The 22,001-nt window shown below is 42.0% G+C and overlaps 1 protein-coding gene across 2 annotated transcripts in view; it reads left to right on the forward strand.

The window, feature by feature from the left end:
• The first annotated feature begins 474 nt into the window (after nt 1-474).
• The window catches only part of SLC1A2 (solute carrier family 1 member 2), a 106,194-nt gene continuing 84,667 nt past the window's right edge, over nt 475-22,001 (forward strand). The window contains exon 1 of one of the 2 annotated variants that reach the window (XM_010358392.1): nt 475-556. In XM_010358392.1, the coding sequence (XP_010356694.1) occupies nt 549-556 (8 nt within the window). In that variant the 5' untranslated portion in view covers nt 475-548. Of the gene's footprint in view, nt 557-1,167; nt 1,202-22,001 lie in introns of those variants that run through there. The other variant, XM_010358393.1, reaches the window with a different exon arrangement.

The raw sequence follows: 22,001 nt of genomic DNA on the forward strand, positions 1-22,001 counted from the left end.
AATGAGCTCGTTTCTTCTACATTGGGATTTAGAAGTTAAAGACTAATGACCTTACTGGGTCAGGGTTACATGTCAAAGAGCAAGTCTTCCAGGGATGAAATGGTTAATGGTCACTGGGGTTGGAAGAATGGTGTTAGAGAAGTGAAGGTAGGTACCCAGGGAGGACCATCTGGTGTCAGAGCTACCAACAGGCTCAGGGGCTTACCCGTGAGCTGCTGGAATAACCAAGTAGAAATTCACAAAACATGGGAAGGAAACAGCCATGGTTCTTGCCTAAGGAGAGAAAAGGGACATCAAAGGCCAAAAATGACTCTGATGATGTCTTTAACTCCCATAATTACACAACGTCCAAACAAACAGTGACCTTGGGCTCTCGAACGAAATGACAAAAGTCAATAGGACAGTTTGTGACGTCTTTGACATCAAAACACTGGGTAGGTAAACTTTAAAGTGCCTGACAGCTTTTCCTCTGTGGTGTAGCAGGACGATGATGGAAGGCAGAGCTCACTCCAGCACTACGTAACCAGCACGTTCCTGGAGCCGAGAGAATGGTCAGGTCAGAAATCTTGGATGGGATAAGGGTGGGTTGTGAGGGGTGATGAGAAGGGAGGAATCAGTTTGCATTCTTGCAGAAGGAGGAGAAACGAAAAGGCAGAAAAATAGGTTATTGTAAGACACTGCCGAGAGCCTATTTTGGTATTTGGCAAAGACACTTGCTTTTCCCAGGGGCTGAAATAATGTGAGTTCCCTCCTGTGAATGAGATCTTCCTTAGGAACACTGAGGCTCAGAGAAAGGAAGAAGAGTTGGGAAATATAATCTGATTTTCAGGAAAAACAATTGGTTTCTGAAACGTCTTAGATGCTGAATAAAATGCACAGGTCTCTGCGTGCCAGTGCCTGGCAGTGAGTGAAGTACTTGGTAGGTTGAATGAATTAATGAATTAATGGAAGAATCAGAGTTATTTCTATCTTTCCACATCCAGTTACTCCCCTTTAAATGACTGCTTAAATAATATATTAATTACATGATACTGATGGCGACTTTACTCTCATGATTACACAACATCCAAACAAACAGTTACCTTGGCCTCCCGCGTCAAATGACAGCAGTCGATAGGACAGTTTTTGATGTCTTTGAGGTCGAAACACTGGCTAGGAAAACTTTAAAGCAGCTGACAGCTTTTTCTCTGCAGTATGGCAGGTGAGTGGTGACTTGGAAAAGCTGTATTTTTTTTAAATCAAAATAATCATCCATGATTGCATCTTGAAGAACTGAAGCACCCAAAAATGTGTGATGCTGTCCTTAATGGATATGTCCTCTACATTGAGCCTCATGTTCTTTGTACAGGTTCTAATGTTAGTGTCTTCAGCCATCACTGTGAAGAAATTGACACAAACGAAAATTCTAGAATTCCAGCTCTGCCATTTCCCTGTTGTGTGATAGCTGTATTTCCACTTGCAAGTGGAAGTGACTTTAATTAAGATTTTATTGTCAAGCAGTTTACCCTGCTGTCAAAGCTCTTGGGTTCAAAAGTCTAAAGCAAAAGTGTCAGCGATGTTGCACTGCTGCCTGTATTTGGTGGGAAAACTAGCAGGTCTGGCTTTTGTGGTGAAAAAGGTATTTTTTAATAGTACTAAATGCATAAGATATTTGGTCCCATGTTACACTCTGGGTCCTTGTTAAGTATTTCTCTTTCCTCTTGCAACATAGAGTGTGGGTGTGACAATGACCACCGCCTCCTACTTGCTATTTATTTATTCCTTCAAATTACTCTTTTCTTCCATTATTGGAAAAAAATGATTAGTACTTCTTTATTCTCTCAACACATTTTTCAGTGTTCACTAGGTTCTGGGTGCAGCTTTAGGGTTTACCAGAAGTGGGACAATATTCAGTACTCTATTCTTTCACATGTTAGTTTCTCTTTTCGGAAGTCCAAGATGATGATAAAAAAAAAAAAAAAATGAAGAAGTCAAATGAAACAGAAATTGCAAAGAGCAGTTACTCAGGAAACCAGAAAACATCGAGAAAGTCTGGAAACATTGGATGTTAGCAAGGGCTTTCTGTGTTTGCTTGGCAATGTGGATAATACAAAGTCGTGAAGAACCCGATAATTTTCCTTGCTACAATAATATAAATTACTTTTTCTGTTCACATTTTGGCGTATTTCTCCTTACTGTTTAAAATGAATTCCTTCAAGTTCATTTGTTTATAGTTTCAGTTTTAAAAAGGTGATTAATATTATAGTCATAGAAGTTCTACGTGCTCATTGCAGAGAAGTATTAAAACATAAATGTACGCAGAAGGGAAAAGTCACCTGCAATTTCTTCAACTAGAGATAATCACTGTTGAAATGTATTTCCCCTGTAGTCATAACATAACATACATCAATACATATTTGAGATTATGTTACGTACTTTATGTCTGTTTTCTAGGCTGCCACTCTCCACTCTTTTTTTTTGAGACAGAATCTTGCTCTGTTGCCAGGTTGGAGTGCAGTGGCGCAATCTCGGCTCACTGCAACCTTCGCCTCTCTGGTTCAAGGGATTCGCCTGCCTTAGCCTGCCAAATAGGTGGGACTACAGGCACCCGCCACCACACCTAGCTAATTTTTGTATATTTAGTAGAGATGGGGTTTTACCATGTTGGCCAGGATGGTCTCAATCTCTTTACCTGGTGATCTGCCCACCTCGGCCTCCCAAAGCACTGGGATTACAGGCATGAGCCACGGCACCCTGCTTTTCCCCCACCTTTTTTAAGAAAAAGAACTTAAACCATTTTAATATACTATAAAATTATTATTGTAAATTCTTTTCTAGCCTTGTTTTTGTCGTAATGGTCACTCTTATGTTGTGTGGACAATATATAGGACCTGAGTATGCCCAGCTTTATGTACATGCAGTAGGTTGCCATATGAGACTATGGGTAAGGAATTCTATCTTTTAATGGCTCTGTTATAGTTCACTATTGCTGTGGTGTCATTTGCATAACTGTTTTGCAGGAATTGAACTTGGTTGTTTCCAGTTTTCTTATTTTATAAATAGTGCTGCAAATGACCATCTTTGTATTGCATTTATTTTACTCAGAGATTGTTCCAGGCACCATATTCCCAAAATGAAGTTACTGAATTCATGAACATAAACAGATTTTTAATGCTTTTTACCCATTTTGAGAAAGATTAAGCCTGATTCATATTGCTACCCATGTTTTCCGAATGTACTTGTTTGCACAAAGCCCCACTCCTGTCTAATATAAGTCATTGATTTAGATTTTCTGCCTTTAATAGAGATCTAAAATCAATGGATTTGAATTTACTTTTAAAAACTCTTACCTTTTTTTTTTTTTTTTTTTTGAGATGGAGTCTTGTTCAGTTGCCCAGGCTGGAGTGCAGTGGCACAATCTCGGCTCACTACAACCTCTGCCTGCTGGATTCAAGCAATTCTCCTGCCTCAGCCTCCTGAGTAGCTGGGATTACAGGCATGTGCCACCATGCCCAGCTAATTTTTTTTTTTTTTGTAGTTTTAGTAGGGACGAGGTTTCACCATGTTAGTCAGGATGGTCTTGATCTCCTGACCTCGTGGTCCGCCTGCCTCGACCTCCCAACATACTGGGATTACAGGGGTGAGCCACTGCACCCCGCCTAAAAGCTCTTACTTTTTTATAATAAGAGATACAATGCTTGTCATAAAAATGAGTAAATTCAATGAGTAAAAAGTTAATTATTGCCAGAAATAACAATACTTAAATAATGTGTTATCAGAAAATTAGTTTTACATTTTTATGTAATAAAATTCACATCAAGACTTTATATTTGAAAGAATAAGGATTGCTTTTGTTCTCATTTTCCTTCATTTTTCTTAATATCCTCTCTAACTTGTCAGAGATTTTACATTTGTCAATTCACCTACTGAGTCTGTTTCAAGACAAGCCTGAACGACAAGAGCAAAGGAATATTCTAGACCCTCAGAAATAATTTCAAATGTCTGAGAAGGATCCTTGAATTTTGCTGCCCCAGAGAAAAGATACGTTATATTCTTGACAAAAAGAAGGTGTCTTGGAATGCACCCCATTTTTGCCCACATTGCAACTAAGGGCCTTCTGCCCAGCGTCCTAGGGGTGTGCTGGGAGTTGCCTTGAGTCTTGGCCACCTGAGCAAGTGCAGTGCCATAACGCATGGTCAGAGGTGCCCAGGAACGTTAGCAGATTTTCAACTAAGTCTTTCTACCATCTGGGGACACCAATGAGGTCAAGGATTTTATTCCCAGAAATTTTATAGAACAAACACACACCTGCCCATAACATCACTGTTCAAAATCAGTTAGGGATATTGCGTGGGTTGATTATAAGTTTGTGAAGATGAATCTGGAAAAAAAATCATGGGGTCCCCCAGTCTAGGTGTATTTGATGGTATTCAATTCATTCAGGAACTCTCAAAGTGTAGCTAATTACAAAGCTATAGAATCTTTAAAATCATTACTGCTAGACATCCTACAACCTGCTCAGAAGGCCATACCAGCTTTCATGGGCAGTTGGCTATGTACCATGTATTTCACATAATTATTTTGTTTGTAACTAAAGAGAAAAAACAGGTCTGTAGTGGACAGTGTTGTTATCCATCTGCTGTGCGTTACATATGAGAAAACCAAGGCTTACAGAGTTACCTAACTTGTTCAAGGAGACCGTCAGCTAAGACTTTTTATTTTGACATGAGATGGAGTCTTGCTCTATTGCCCAGGCTGGAGTGCAGTGGCATGATCTTGACTTAATACAACCTCTGCCTCCTGGAGAATCAAGCAATTCTCCTGCTTTGGCTTCCCAAGTAGCTGGGATTACAGACACACACCACCATGCCCAGGTAATTTTTGTATTTTTAGTAGAGATGGGGTTTCACTATGTTGACCAAGCTGGTCTCGAACTCCTGACCTCAAGTGATCCGCCTACCTTGGCCTCCCAAAGTGCTGGGATTACACGTGTGAGCCACCATGCCCAGCCAGCTAAGATGTTAAGACTGGATCTATAATTGGCCTCACTCCCTCTACAGCTGGTTCATTGACCACTTCCTGCTATTTTGCGCAGACATGCAGCGAAACAAGGCAGTCAGCAGGCACGACCTATAGATGCTTTCTTTCCCAGTTAGCTCCAGTACACTCACAAGTGCTAATCATCTGAAATGGTGTGAATTATGGAAAAAACACAGAAAAAAAGCCATAGAGGATTATCGGAGTGAAGATGAAGAAGGAGGGTGTGAAGGTTGGGAGGAGGGAGATCAGGTCTCTATGATACTGAGATTCTGAAAGTGAGCTCACCATGGTTGGTCTTATTCACAGACCCTCTTACCTTTGGCCTTTTTTCATCCTGAGAGTAAACTCTATAATGCTTTAAGTCTCTCTACCAACAAGGTGGAAGAGTTTGAATTCACATTGGCCAAATGGGCCTGCCACAAGGGAAAAATTCTTTGAAACCTTGTGTTTTATCCTTGGAAACCAAGCAGATTTTTACATCATGCTCTATTGTTTGTTTGTATTTCTGTGTAAACATTATGATTTAAACTACCATGTTTCTTTGATTATAAATGTAATCATTTATAGGAGTTTCCATTGATTTTATAAGAGCATAGGGATAAGGGAAACTACATTCATTATGAGACACGTTCTATTTTCAGAAAACTTAAAATATGGGAAAATGTATAATTAGAGTTGAGGAAATTCAGGAAGATTTTGCTGCTCGTGGAAGATGTGTCATGTTTCTGTTGGGGCTGGGCCAGGCTTCTGGTATCTATTTGTGTCCACGTGAGAGTAGGCACATATTTCAGTATGTGGTGCAAAGTCTCAGATGTGTTCTTGGGTGATGGGTGTGGGGGCGGCTGGGGGTGAAAAGTGTGAGGAATTGCCCATGGCAGGCTCCTTCTGCCTCGCTGACATCTGTTGGGATAGGGTTTCTCGACCTTGGCCCTATTTTTTTTAAATTATACTTTAAGTTCTAGGGTACGTGTGCACAATGTGCAGGTTTGTTACGTATGTATACATGTGCCATGTTGGTGTGCTGCACCCATTAACTCGTCATTTACATTAGGCATATCTCCTAATGCTATCCCTCCCCTCTCCTCCCACCCCATGACAGGCCCCGGTGTGTGATGTTCCCCTTCCTGTGTCCAAGTGTTCTCATTGTTCAATTCTCACCTATGAGTGAGAACATGCAGTGTTTGGTGTTTTGTCTTTGTGATAGTTTGCTCAGAATGACGGTTTCCAGCTCCATCCATGTCCCTACAAAGGACATGAACTCATCCTTTTTTATGGATGCATAGTATTCCATGGTGTATATGTGCCACATTTTCTTAATCCAGTCTATCATTGATGGACATTTGGGTTGGTTCCAAGTCTTTGCTATTGTGATAGTGCTGCAATAAACATACATGTGCATGTGTCTTTTTATCAGCATGATTTATAATCCTTTGGGTATATATCCAGTAATGGGATGGCTGGGTCAAATGGTATTTCTAGTTCTACATCCTTGAGGAATCACCACACAGTCTTCCACAATGGTTGAACTAGTTTACAGTCCCACCAACAGTGTAAAAGTGTTCCTATTTCTCCACATCCTCTCCAGCACCTGTTGTTTCCTGACTTTTTAATGATTGCCATTCTATCTGGTGTGAGATGGTATCTCATTGTGGTTTTGATTTGCATTTCTCTGAAGGCCAGTGATGATGAGCATTTTTTCATGTATCTGTTGGCTGCATAAATATCTTCTTTTGAGAAGTGTCTGTTCATATCCTTTGGCCACTTTTTGATGGGGTTGTTTGTTTTTTTCTTGTAAATGTGTTTGAGTTATTTGTGGATTCTGGATATTAGCCCTTTGCCAGATGAGTAGATTGCAAAAACTTTCTCCCATTCTGTAGGTTGCCCGTTCACTCTGATGGTAGCTTATTTTGCTGTGCAGAAGCTCTTTAGTTTAATTAGATTCCATTTGTCATTTTGGCTTGTGTTGCAATTGCTTTTGGTGTTTTAGACGTGAAGTCTTTGCCCATGCTTGTGTCCTGAATGGTATTGCCTAGGTTTTCTTCTAGGGTTTTTATGGTTTTAGGTCTAACATTTAAGTTTTTAGTCCATCTTGAATTAATTTTTATATAAGGTGTAAGGAAGGGATCCAGTTTCAGCTTTCTACATATGGCTAGCCAATTTTCCCAGCACCATTTATTAAATAGGGAATCCTTTCCCCATTTCTTGTTTTTGTCAAGTTTTTCAAAGATCAGATGGTTGTAGATGTGTGGTATTATTTCTAAGGGCTCTGCTCTGTTCCATTGGTCTATATATCTGTTTTGGTACCAGTACCATGCTATTTTGGTTACCGTAGCCTTGTAGTATAGTTTGAAGTCAGGTAACGTGATGCCTCCAGCTTTGTTCTTTTTGCTTAGGATTGTCTTGGCAATGAGGGCTCCTTTTTGGTTCCATATGAACTTTAAAGTAGTTTTTTCCCAATTCTGTGAAGGAAGTCATTGGTAGCTTGATGGTGATGACACTGAATCTATAAATTACCTTGGGCAGTATGGCCATTTTCACGATATTGATTCTTCCTATCCATGAACATGGAATGTTCTTCCACTTGTTTGTGTCCTCTTTTATTTTGTTGAGCAGTGGTTTGTAGTTCTCCTTGAAGAGGTCCTTCACATCCCTTGTAAGTTGGATTCTTAGGTATTTTATTCTCTTTGAAGCAATTGTGAATGGGAGTTCATTCATGATTTGGCTCTCTGTTTGTCTGTTACTGATGTATAAGAATGCTTGTGATTTTTGCACATTGATTTTGTATCCTGAGACTTTGCTGAAGTTGCTTATCAGCTTAAAGATATTTTGGGCTGAGATGATGGGGTTTTCTAAATATACAGTCATGTCATCTGCAAACAGGGACAGTTTGACTTCCTTTTTTCCGAACTGAATATCCTTTATTTCTTTCTCTTGCCTGATTGCCCTGGCCAGAACTTCCAACACTATGTTGAATAGGAGTGGTGAGGGAGGGCATCTTGTGCCAGTTTTCAAAGGGAATGCTTCCAGTTTTTGCCCATTCAGTATGATATTGGCTGTGGGTTTGTCATAAATAGCTCTTATTATTTTGAGATACATCCCATCAAAACCTAATTTATTGAGAGTTTTTAGCATGAAGGAATGCTGAATTTTGTCAAAGGCCTTTTCTGCATCTATTGAGATAATCGTGTGGTTTTTGTCTTTGGTTCTGTTTATATGCTGGATTACGTTTATTGATTTGTGTATGTTGAACCAGCCTTGCATCCCAGGGATGAAGCCCACTTGATCATGGTGGATAAGCTTTTTGATGTGCTGCCGGATTCGGTTTGCCAGTATTTTATTAAGGATTTTTGCATTGGAATTCGTCAGGGATATTGGTCTAAAATTCTCTTCTTTTGTTGTGTCTCTACCAGGCTTTGGTATCCGGATAATGGTGGCCTCATAAAGTGAGTAGGGAGGATTCCCTCTTTTCCTATTGATTGGAATAGTTTCAGAAGGAACGGTACCAGCTTCTCCTTGTATCTCTGGTAGAATTCGTCTGTGAATCCGTCTGGTCCTGGACTTTTTATGGTTGGTAGGCTATTAATTATTGCCTCAATTTCAGAACCTGTTATTTGTCTATTCAGGGATTAGACTTCTTCCTGGTTTAGTCTTGGGAGGGTGTATGTGTCCAGGAATTTATCCATTTCTTATAGAATTTCTAGTTTATTTGTGTAGAGGTGTTTATAGTATTCTCTGATGGTAGTTTGTATTTCTGTGGGATCAGTGGTGATATCCCCTTTATCATTTTTTATTGTGTCTATTTGATTCTTCTCTCTTTTCTTCTTTATTAGTCTTGCTAGCAGTCTATCAATTTTGTTGTTCTTTTCAAAAACACCAGCTCCTGGATACATTGATTTTTTGAAGGGTTTTTTGTGTCTCTATCTCCTTCACTTCTGCTCTGATCTTAGTTATTTCTTGCCTTCTGCTAGCTTTTGAATGTGTTTGCTCTTGCTTCTCTAGTTCTTTTAATTGTTAGGGTGTCATTTTTAGATCTTTACTGCTTTCTCTTGTGGGCATTTAGTGCTATAAATTTACCTCTACACACTGCTTTAAATGTGTCCCAGATTCTGGTATGTTGTATCTTTGTTCTCGTTGGTTTCAAAGAACATCTTTATTTCTGCCTTCATTTCATTATGTACCCAGTAGTCATTCAGGAGCAGATTGTTCAGTTTCCATGTAGTTGAGTTTTGAGTGAGTTTCTTAATCCTGAGTTCTAGTTCGATTGCACTGTGGTCTGAGAGTTTGTTATAATTTCTGTTCTTTTACATTTGCTGTGTAGTGCTTTACTTCCAATAATGTAGTCAATTGTGGAATAAGTGCGATGTGGTGCTGAGAAGAATGTGTATTCTGTTGATTTGGGGTGGAGAGTTCTATAGATGTCTATTAGGTCCGCTTGGTGCAGAGATGAGTTCAATTCCTGGATATCCTTTTTAACTTTCTGTCTCGTTGATCTGTCTAATGTTGACAGTGAGGTGTTAAGTCTCCCATTATTGTTGTGTGGGAGTCTAAGTCTCTTTGTAGGTCTCTAAGGACTTGCTTTATGAATCTGGGTGCTCCTGTATTGGGTGCATATATATTTAGGATAGTTAGCTCTTCTTGTTGAATTGATCCCTTTACCATTATGTAATGGCCTTCTTTGTCTCTTTTGATCTTTGTTGGTTTAAAGTCTTTTTTATCAGAGACTGGGATTTCAACCCCTGCCTTTTTTTGTTTTCCATTTGCTTGGCAGATCTTCCTCCATCCCTTTATTGTGAGCCTATGTGTGTCTCTGCACATGAGATGGGTCTCCTGAATATAGCACACTGATGGGTCTTGACTCTTTATCCAGTTTGCCAGTCTGTGTCTTTTAATTGGAGCATTTAGCCTATTTACATTTAAGGTTAATATTGTTATATGTGCATCTGATCCTATCATTATGATGTTAGCTGGTTATTTTGCTCGTTAGTTGATGCAATTTCTTCCTAGCATCGATACTCTTTACATTTTGGCATGGTTTTGCAGTGGCTGGTACCAGTTGTTTCTTTCCATGTTTAGTGCTTCCTTCAGGAGCTCTTGTAGGGCAGGCCTGGTGGTGACAAAATCTCTCAGCATTTGCTTGTCTGTAAAGGATTTTATTTCTCCTTCACTTATGAAGCTTAGTTTGGCTGGATATGAAATTCTGGGTTGAAAATTCTTTTCTTTGAGAATGTTGAATATTGGCCCCCACTCTCTTCTGGCTTGTAGAGTTTCTGCTGAGAGATCTGCTGTTAGTCTGATGGGCTTCCCTTTGTGTGTAACCGGACCTTTCTCTCTGGCTGCCCTTAACATTTTTTCCTTCATTTCTACTTTGGTGAATCTGACAATTATGTGTTTTGGAGTTGCTCTTCTCGAGGAGTATCTTTGGGGCGTTCTCTGTATTTCTTGAATTTGAATGTTGGCCTACCTTGCTAGGTTGGGGAAGGTCTCCTGGATAATATCCTGAAGAGTGTTTTCCAACTTGGTTCCATTCTCCCCGTCACTTTCAGGCACACCAATCAGACGTAGATTTGATCTTTTCACATAGTCCCATATTTCTTGGACGCTTTGTTCTTTTTACTCTTTTTTCTCTACACTTCTCTTCTCACTTCATTTCATTCATTTGATCTTCAATCACTGATATCCTTTCTTCCAGTTGATTAAATCGGCTACTGAAGCTTGTGCATTCGTCATGTAGTTCTTGTGCCATGGTTTTCAGCTCCATCAGGTTATTTAAGGACTTCTCTACACTGGTTATTCTAGTTAGCCATTCATCTCATATTTTTTCAAGGTTTTTAGCTTCTTTGCAATGGGTTCGAACTTCCTCCTTTAGCTCAGAGAAGTTTGACCATCTGAAGCCTTCTTCTCTCAGCTGGTCAAAGTCATTCTCCGTCCAGCTTTGTTCCATTGCTGGTGAGGAGCTGCATTCCTTTGGAGTGGGAGAGGCGTTCTGATTTTTAGAATTTTCAGCTTTTCTGCTCTGTTTTGTCCCCATCTTTGTGGTTTTATTTACCTTTAGGCTTTGACCATGGTGATATACAGATGGGGTTTTGGTGTGGATGTCCTTTCTGTTTGTTAGTTTTCCTTCTAACAGTCAGGACCCTCAGCTGCACGTCTGTTGGAATTGCTGGAGGTCCACTCCAGACCCTGTTTGCCTGGGTATCAGCAACGGAGACTGCAGAACAGCGAATATTGCTGAACAGTAAATGATGCTGCCTGATCGTTCCTCTGGAAGCTTTGTCTCAGAGGGGTACCCGGCCATGTGAGGTATTGATCTGCCCCTACTGGGGGGTGCCTCCCAGTAAGGCTACTTGGGGGTCAGGGACCCACTTGAGGAGGCAGTCTGTCTGTTCTCAGATCTCAAACTCTGTGCTGGGAGAACCACTACTCTCTTCAAAGCTGTCTGACAGGGACATTTAAGTCTGCAGAGGTTTCTGCTGCCTTTTGTTTGGCTATGCCCTGCCCCCAGAGGTAGAGTCTACAGAGGCAGGCAGGCCTCCTTGAGCTGAGGTGGGCTACATCTAGTTCCAGCTTCCAGGCTGCTTTGTTTACACTCAAGCTTCAGCAATGGCGGGCACCCCTCCCCCAACCTCACTGCCACCTTGCAGTTGGATCTCAGACTGCTGTGCTAGCAGTGAGCGAGGCTCTGTGGGTATGGGACCCTCCAAGACACGTGTGAGGTATAATCTCCTGGTGTGACCTTGGCCCTATTGCCATTTGGGGCAAAATAATTCTTTGTTGTGGGGGATGATATGCAGCATCCCTGGCCTCTACTTACTAATAGCACCTCTTCCTCTAGTAGTGGCAATCAAAAATGTGTCCAAACATTACAAAATTGCCCCTGGCTGAGAACCACTGGGTTAGGGCAAAAAAGAAACGTTTTAACAGGTGGGCCAACACAGATCCTTTGATTTCAGGATTTTTTATTTTTTATTTTTTTTTAAAGAAACACAGTCTTGCTTTGTCACATAGGCTGGCGTACAGTAGTGTAATCATAGCCCACTGCAGCCTGAAATTCCTGGACTCAAGGAATCCCTCCTCTTCAGACTTCCTGGTAGTGGGTACTCCAAGTGTGCACCACCATGCCTGGCTAATTTTTTTTTTTTTTTTAATTTTTTGGAGAGATGGGGTCTTGTTATATTGACCAGGCTGGTCTCAAACTCCTGGTCCCAACCAATCCTCTCTCCTTAGCCTCCAAAAGTCCTGGGATTTCAGACAGGAGCCACTGCACCCAGCTAAGATTTTCTTTTTATTTCAGAAGGTCTCTTGTCCCAGTGTGCCACTAATAGGATACCTTTGTTATTTGGTAATAGATTTGTGTTTTTGCCCTCTATCTGCAAAATGATCAGACCCAAGGGTTTCTAGGGACTCTTCTAGGCTTGAAACTATTCTCAGTAGTTGCCAGGATTATAGGATTTTTAACCAATAGTACCATTCTAACAGTGCTGTCTGTTGAAATCCTCCCTCCTTAAAGTTTAAATGTATATTAATATTGCACTAAGTGCTATGGTCATACTCTTTATTCACTTAACATCCTTTCAAGGGAGGCTTAGGCTTGTAATTGAAATAGGCATAAGGAGTCATCAGGAGCCAGTGGGGCAAAGTCACAAATAATAATAAATGACTAAATACTATTTAACATGCAATTAATTAAATATCAACATGGTGTGTTGATGGTAGAAAAGTGACAAGACTTTCTGCTTTTCTGAAGGTCTAGCTCATGTCCACCCTTGCTATTAGGGATATTTGCCAAGGATCATTGAAAGAAACTTTTGATCATCTGAGGTGGGAATTAATCATTTGTCATGGAGCTCTCTATTAGAGACTCACATATTTTAATGCAGCAAAAATTTATTGAAAACCCTATTGTGCTCTTAGTGGATGACTTAGCAGTGAGAAAAAAAAGTCCAGTTCTGTTCTCGATAAGGGTACAGTCTAGTGGGGGGTGATGCACATCCATCAATCACACAGCTCAATAGGGGAGTTAGACTTGTTCAGTTAGGTCAAGGAGGCTTCCTGGAAGAAGCAAAATTTGATTCAAGATTGGAAGGATGAGCAGGAGTCTGCTAGGTGAAGAAGAGAAGCTAAGGCATTGCTTCTATGCATTTGTATGAATGGTTAGGGGAGTGGAAACCTTAAGATCCAAGAGACAAGAAAAGGAGAATGTCAGCCCAACCCAATCTGTCTCTATCAGAAGGTTTCTAAACAGCCACGTTCACTCCATTCTAAGTCACCCTTAGTCGTAAATTGCAATCACAATGTAATAATAGTTTTTAGTAAAAAGAGACGTACCATAGTAGATAAATGTTGATATTGACTATAATATGCACCCCAATTTCAGAAACGTTAAATATTTTTTTTTTAAAGCCTATCTTAAAAGCAAGGACATAAGGTATCAAAATTCAAAGTCAGTCTTGAAATGATTATTGCTATTATTGTCATTGTTTTTATACTGAAGTCTCTTGTGGTCACTGCTACCAGCTGGGAGAGTTTTCATTGGCCATCTCTGCTGCCCAGGCACGTGCTTCCCCACCATGTTGATAGGATTTCTTGCTTCCTGCTCAAACCTCCCCTCTTTCCTCCCAGCTCCTTGATTCCCAGTCCCTTGAGTTCACATTGATTTCTCACATGGTACAGTTTAGCCATGCATGAGCTCACTGCCAACCATCTCAACCTAACTGTCTGAAATGTATCCAGTAAGGTATATTACAAAACAAGGGCAGCGATCTCTCTCGGTGCAGTGAGCATGCCCTGAGACAGCTTGGAATTCTAGACAGGGGTGAGAATATCAGGAGGAGAAACTGTGCCACTCCTTTGCAGAAGGGAGCTGGGGCCTTGCTGCTTTCTCAGGAGGCAGCATTGGAATGGCTTCTAGAAAGATGGGCTTGGCCCTGGGACAGTGAAAATTGCTCTCTCTCTGTGACCTCTGGGGCTCAGCCAAGGCAGGGATGGATAAAGAGCTAACCTGCCCCACTTGCCAGCCAAAAATAGTGCTAACTGTGTCACAGAGCTTTTGGTAATTAAACCTTCCCTCTGCAGAAAGCTGTGGCTTGGACTGGAAAGGTACCATGGATGTGTTAAGTTAATTCACTCCCAACACTGACATCCTTCGCTCAGCATCAGAAGCAGGTTGGAAAACCGAGTGCAACTAGATGAAAGTTGACATTCATAACCAGGGCATGGTATGTAAGTAGCAAGAAAAAGGAACATGTGCCAACAAAGTTTCTTCTAGATTAAGTAGTTCTTTGTTTTTACTCTGAGTCATATGGACTTTTTTTCCTTTTTGGTCAATCAGCTTAGTTTAGCAACTTTTTGTTTCTGATTATAAAAATGGCTTCATTTTTGCTGTAGAAAGTTGGAAACATAAAAGAAAGAAGCAATAAGGAAGTAAAAACACATCCATCATCTTATCATTCACAGACGGCCGTTAGGAACATTTTGTGCCCACTTTTTTCTCAATGCAGTGTACAACTTTTATAAAATTATGATCAGGGCCAGATGTGGTGACTCATGCCTGTAATCCCACCAATTTGGGAGAATAAGGTGGGCAGATCATGAGGTCAGGATTTTGAGACCAGCCTGGCCAATATGGTGAAACTCCATCTCTACTAAAAATACAAAAATTAGCAGGGCATGGTGGCACGCACCTGTAGTCCCAGCTACTCAGGAGATGGAGTCAGGAGAATCGCTTGAACCTGGGAGACGGAGGTTGCAGTGAGCCAAGTCTGTGCCACTGCACTCCGGCCTGGGCAACAGAGCAAGACTCTGTCTCAAAAAATAAATAAATAAATAAAAATAAAATAATGATCAGGGAATATATAGTTTTCTGTCTTACCTTTTAAATGTACACACAATGTACTCCCAGTGATATTGTATCTGATGGGGTCATTAAATATTACTTGAAAACCAGACTGTTTTTAGCTTATAAACCTCCTGAGGACCAGGGCTGAGTAGGGTGAGATGTCTGGGAGAACACATGTCCATGTCAGTAGGAAAGTGCTCTGGTCTGGAGTGTTCTTCAGACAGACTCCATGGTCCCAGGAGAAACTGACATGCTGTCTGGGAAAGCAGAGATGTTCCGGTCATTTTGGGAGGCAGAGAAGGAGTGGGAAGTTCGCTGGGGAGAGCATCACGCAGAGAAAAGAGCATGGGCTCGTAAGTAAAGTGTTCCTGGCTTGGATTCTGTCTCTGGCACTAATCAGTTGCCTGATCATGGTTAGCCTACCTAATCCTCTAAACCTCAGTTTTCTCATTTATAAAGTGGGACTAATGGTATTATGTATTTCACTGGGTTATTGGAAGATAGTACCTGACTCAGAGTAAGTACTCAATGAATGTTAGCTATCATTAGTATATTATTTTTATTAATCTCCTCAACAAAGACTGGGTCAGCTGATTCCATTGGATGAGGATAGTGGGTAGATGGGTTCACTCTTTAAGATAATCTTGAAAAGGAAGTAAAAATGTTGGTGAGTTTTAGTATTAGTATGTTCTCTCAGAGAGAAGGTATATTTAAGGTTTAGGGAAGTCAAAAGAATGAAATCTTAAGGCTCCTTCCATTTCATTTTCCAGGCCGTGAATTGAGGACACTTCAGTGCCTGATAGGAGGTCTGGGTTCAGACCAACGAGCAGGTCCAGTCTCAGCCCAGGCATCTTCCTAATCAGGCTTGGTGGGGCAGCTGCAGCTTTCAGTATTTGAATAAATCATCAAAGGGTTTGTTGTATCAGCCAAGCTTTTGAGAGTCCAAAATGTAAGAGCTGAGATAAAATCTTATCTTGGTGTGTCTTTATGGAAGGATCCCCAGGTACCTGGGTTAAGGTCTGGCTCAAGCCAGGACCTAGGGAGCAGCATACGGTGATTGGAGAGACCTGGGTTTGAATCCCAGCTCTGCACGTTGTTAGTTCTATGACCTTGGGCAAGATTCACAACCTTAGCCTTTCTTTACCTTCTCACCCTAATCGGAGGTAAACATTTGTACCTTTTGAGGTTGTTGCAAGGATTAAAAGAGGCAAAATCTATGACAATGCCTAACTCCATGCTGGACTTAATATAGATTCTCAAATGTTGACACCATCTTCCATTCCCCATATTCTACAAGATGAAACAAGACAGAATAAGAAAATGCTTAGGTTTCTTCATCTGTAAATAAGTAATTGGAACAAGAAAATTAAAGGCAGAAGCTCACTCAGCCTCTAGGGTCTGGGAGATGTCTTCTTGTTGTTTGAGTTTTAGTCTGTACTTTCTAAAAACCAGTAGTGGGCCTCTGGCATTTCCTGGCACATCTTAGCAGATAGGTATTGAATATATACCATGTGCCACTGAACTGCACCCTTTGTATGGGTGATCTCATACAGTGCTTTCATTTCATGGAGGAGAAAAACTGAGGCTCAGAGACATGAAGAAACTCACCCAAAGTTTCTTAGCTATTAAGTGGTGGAGCTGGGATTGGTACCTAGGTCCCTCTGTCTCTGAGCCCATGTTCGTAACTACTGCAAACATAGGTCTCTAACCATATAGGACTTCTACTCCTTGCTGGAAAAGATAAGTACAAAACAGACAGGAATGGCCTTTTCAACTACTAAATTGTAAGCCCCCTGAGCCCAAAGACTGTGTGTTCTCCTCTCAATCCCCTCCCAGGCATGCAGCTAATAGCAGCTAATAGGAAACCCTGGAGACACCTACTGGGAATCTAAGAATCTGGGTTAGGATTCCTTTAAAATGCAGATGTCCTATGAAAAGTAAGCACTTGATTTCTTATATACCTAGATTCACTAGATACTTATCTTTGACACGGGAAAGTAGGACTTTCAGATACCTGGGTGGCTGGCGGCAGCGAAAGGCACTGAAAATCTGGAGGGGAAGAGCTCTTCCCTCTCTTTATTTTCTCACAAAGGGAAAGGAGTAAAAGGCAGAGGAAGTGGGGCTGAGATGAGGAAGACAGTACCATAGGGTTCATAAGATGTACACATCAGAATTCCTGACTTGCAGGCCCTGGGCATTGGCTGGACAAGGTTTGATGGTCTGCAGGGCACAGAAAGAATCTATGCCTCCAAGGATTCATAGAAAATCACCACTTCCACTGTCATTATCTTTTATTTATTATTCTCTGTGATCTGTTGGTCTTTGATTCCCTTTGTACCTTTGATTCTTTTGTGATTCTCCCTTTCGATTTGGCCCTGGTTTTTACCTTGATCTCATCTATATCGACCACACCTCAGCGCAGGCCTCCTCCCTCCCTGCCTGGGCTCCCGCGGTGGCCCCATCTACATCCCTGCCTCCAGTTTTGTTCATTACTGCTGCCAGATTCACCTCCCTCTACGTCTACCTGTTTTTGAACCTTGTCATTCCCATCCTGCTCTGAGCTTTTGCTCTCTATTTCCTATGCCTGATGTATCCTCTTCCCTTTCCTCTTCCAACCAAAAGAAAGTCTACCTATAGTCTTCCAAACTCAGCACACATCCTTCTCCTTTGGGAACCTGTTCCCAATGATTCCATCAATTTCTCTGTCTTCTTCTTCTTCTTTCTTTCTTTCTTTCTTTCTTTCTTTCTTTCTTTCTTTCTTTCTGACCGGGTCTCAGTCTTTTTACTGAGGCTGGAGTGCAGTGGTGCGATCTCGGGTCACTGCAGCCTCCACCTCCCAGGTTCAAGCAATTCTCCCACCTCAGCCTCCCAAGTAGCGGGGATTACAGGGGTGAGCCACCATGACCGGCCAGTTTTTGCATTTTTAGTAGAGACAGGGTTTCACCATATTGGCCAGGCTGGTCTCCAACTCCTGACATCAGATGATCTATCTGCCTCAGCCTCCCAAAGTGCTGGGATTATAGGCATGAGCCACCACGCCTGACCTCTGTCTTCTCAATTCTAGTAGCACTGATGTGTGCCTACATCAGTTGGTCATGTGCTTCCTCCCCTCTGCTTAGGGCATTATCTATCTCTTGGACATGACTTCTCACCTGTTTGCTTTCCTCCCCGTCTATGTCAGGAGTTCCTTAAATTTAATGTTTCTGCTTCATTTATTGAGTATCTGCTACATGCAAGCACCCTGTTGAGGGTTGAGAAACAAAGAGGAATTATTAGGTTTGCTCATCAATAAATAATTGAGGTGAGACCCTTAGAAATGTGTGTCCAAAAAAAAAAAGAAATGTGTGTCCATTGGCCTGCTCCAATTCTAGACAGTTTTTTCACCAACACCAGGGGAGGGCAAGCCAATCATGCCTCTGGCTTTTGCATTCCACATGTCTCTTATTAAAAACAGATGGCCCAGGACTGCTTCGGCCATTGCAGCAGTTGACAGGCCTGTTCCTGGGGAGGCTCTCCTCATGAATTCTAGAATCCTTTAGCTGCGTTAGTAACAATTCCTCCTGCAGAGCAAAGAGGGGATAGTGTCTGTGGGTTGGGCACTTTCCATGAACAAGAAAGGCCTGAATTCAACCCAGGTGCCGCCCAGATTTGTCACTTGGAGCTTGGCCTCAGGCAAGGTCAAAATGGGAAGCTAACTTGAGAGGAAGACGTCCCTTTTGCCACTTCTGCATTCCTGAAGCTCGCAACAACCAGCTTCTTTGTCCTCATTTTTCTTAGGAACAAATGCATTCATTTAACAAACGTGTGGCTGAGTGTGGTGGCTCATACCTGTAAACTCAGCTCTTTGGGAGGCCAAGGCCGGAGGATCGCTTGAGGTCAGGAGTTCGAGACCAGCCTGGGCAACATGGCAAGACTTCATCGCTATTTTAAAAAATTGCTGAGCACAGTGATCTCTGTTTTCCCAGTGCCTGCCTGGCTCAGGGCCTGGCACCGAGGTAAATATGATTGCTGCTCTAAATAAGCTTATCTCTAAGAAATGAAATGAATGTAAACTATCGAAAGCAAGGAAGGCAAATATGGGCATGCATATGTCCACTTCTTAATTTTGTGTCCACGGCAGATATTGCTAATTAATCATAGAACTCATTCACTTTGACTCTGGATTAAAGTGAAGATTCAGCCTTGGGATCCTTCTCAAAACATTGCTCCAGCAGCCTCTATCACTGGTTTGGACTTTGCCCATGAGATGAAATCTGCTTGTGATCCTTTTTGTGTGTGTGTGTGTGTGTTTAAAGTGGTCCAAATGCCACTGGAATTGGGGAGCAGGGGCTCAAAACAGCGAGTATATTGAGTTACCGTGTCTGTCCAGAGCAGACTAGGAGACTCCACTCATGGGAGTGTCCAAAAGTAACACCGCTATTACGGAAGCCTGTACCATTGCTTCACGCTTCTTCTCGCTTTCATGGCTCCTTTCTGTCTGACCTTTGTGGACTCCTCTTCTTCCTCATACCCCTCAGAAGTGGCTGTTTTGCAAGGTTAAACTCTTATCCGTCCCAAATTCTTTTTTCTTGTCTGTTTTCTCAGTTGGAGAGCTCATTTCTTCCCTCAGCTTTTACTAGCTTTTTAAAGTAGTTAACTCTCAAATCTGTATCTTCAGAGAAGTCTTTTTCCAAAGTCTAAACTCCTCCCTTTGGCACTGAAGCACTTCCACCATCTGACGCTATTTATCTTTCCAGTCCCCTCTCCAGTCCCAGCTCCTTGCCTACAGAACTTCTGCTGTGAGCACGAGGTCTTCTTCCATCCTGTGTCCAAGATGTGGGGTACCCATGGGGAGTCCTGCTCCCATGCCTTGACACATGCCCCTGCCCTGCCCCCTTCTCTGTTTTGTCTGTCATAGCCACTCTATGAGTCTCTGCTTCACTGCCATTTCACTGAGAAAGCCCTTTCTGACTTCTTTATGATTTCAGAAGATAACAAGTGCCGTGAGCCGCGGATCTTACTATCTTACACTTTGAGTCACTCAACAAACAGTTATTGACTGCCTCCTCTAAGTCCCAACGTGTGTGACGTGAACCTGCCCTCAAAGAGCCTGGGGTCTGTTTACATTTCTGTCATTAGTTACTCTTGTTTATAGGTCATGTCTCTGCCACTAGAGTGAATGCCTTGTGGTCAAGAGCTGAGTCCCAGTCACTGTATCTCCTCAATCCCGTGGGTATGCCAGATGCTCAACACATCCCGAGTTGAGTGAAAGGCAGCTTCTTTCCCTGTCTGGTTTGCTGGTGACTCTTTTGAGTATGTGATTCTTGGGGGAGGCTCACAAAGGGTTGCCCAGCTGGCAGGGGAAGGAGCAACCTGTGGAGACTAAAGGAGGGATAAGTCCCTGCTCTATGCTTGACCCCAGAACAGCAGGAGCTGGGATGGAAATGGATGCCTCAAATGGAAATCAGCCCTGGCTAAGATGCATTAAGAACATGGGTCTAGGGGAGGGATAGCATTAGGAGAAATACCTAATGTAGATGATGGGTTGATGGGTGCAGCAAACCACCGTGGCACGTGTATACCTATGTAACAAACCTACATATTCTGCACATGGATCCCAGAACTTAACGTATAAAAAAAAATGGTTGCAGCTCTTATGCTTAATGATTGTGAGACCTTGAACAAGTTACTTAATTTCTCTGTGACTTGGTGTTCTCACCTGCAAAATGGGTCTTAAAACAATGTCAACTTTATAGAGAGGTTGTGAGGTTTAACTAAGAAAATGAGTTAAAATGAATATAAAACATTTAAAATAATTCTTGGTACAAGCATTGGCTATTACTTAGATTTTCCTGGCAGTGGTATTTACTGGTGATTTTCATATTCATCATTGTAGCTTTCTGTAGACAAAACATATATTATTTAGCTCATCTGGAAAAGATATTGAAAAACTATTTCTTTACCTTCTTTTAATATCTTTTTTATTATTTTTTAAGAGACAGGGAAAGAGTCCGGTTGGTAAAGGGGTTATAGTTAACTCTGGTAACCTCTGCCCCATGTACCGCGTGGGTATTTCCTGGTGTGATTGCTGTGGGGAGGTAACCTTCAGCTCCCCCTCTTCTGCCTGTCCCCATCACTGGTCCCCCTCCAGTCCCAACAGTCAGATGCTTACAGTGGAGGTGTCTACCTTTCGGAATGGTGCAATGATTGATGCCCAGTGAGCCTTGCGCAGAGAACAGGGAATAAAATCACCCAGCAGTTGCTCTGCAAAGAGCATGTGATCCTTAGTGCAATCACAGGCAAGTGACCTGTTTCCCCAGAACTCAGCAGAAAGTTCCGAGAGCTGGAAGGCCATTTGCAGAACCCAGGAGAGAAAGGAGGGAAGGCAAGGCTGGGTTTGCAAAAGCAGGAGCAAGGTCTGCACTTTTTATGAAGTGTTTTACGGTGGAGCTGTAATTGGAACCCTGGTATTTAGCAAGAGTTATGAGGTGTGATGGTCTTAGCACTATGAGTCCTTTGGCGACATATGTGATACTGGCATGAAACAGGCCAAGCGTCATGAACTGGGTTGCTTGGGTTCAGCATGCTGCTTAAATCAGCTTATTTACTGTTTTTAAAAGGACTATATTTTTTTACTCTTGAGGCATTCAAAACTCCACTTAGAGACAAACCAAAAACATTTCTCAGTTATGTGCTCACTGTTCGAATCAGAGCTGCTAAGCCTAATTGGTTGGTCCAATTCTCTTACTACCTTCTGGAGATTAAAAGCTTCTCTAGCTCGCTTCCAAATCAGAGTGGATGGAATTTGATCCAATCCAGGTGCCCAGGGCTCCAGAAGCCCTTCCTGTTACAGAGAGGGTGAGTGAGCAGGCGGAAGATTGTGCTTTTCATTGCTCCAGGATAATTTCCTAGTCCTTGAAGCTGAGAAAGCAAGCAGGAAGGGTCTCCCATTCTTTTCGTTCTTTTCGAAATTCAGAATGAGCACATTGTCTGAAGAAGGAGGTTGGCCTTCTTTTTGTCTTTCACTCTGTGGGGGATGGCAGCCCTTTAGAACCACAGAGCCATGTCAGAAGCAACAACTGGTTGGAGTAGAACAAAGGTTCTTAACTAGGGGCTGTGGGAAAAGGTCTTCAGGGGTCTGAAATTGTAAGGAAAGTTTGTCTGTATG

Source organism: Rhinopithecus roxellana, chromosome 15, assembly GCF_007565055.1.
Source record: "Rhinopithecus roxellana isolate Shanxi Qingling chromosome 15, ASM756505v1, whole genome shotgun sequence".
Taxonomy (NCBI): Eukaryota; Metazoa; Chordata; class Mammalia; order Primates; family Cercopithecidae; genus Rhinopithecus; species Rhinopithecus roxellana.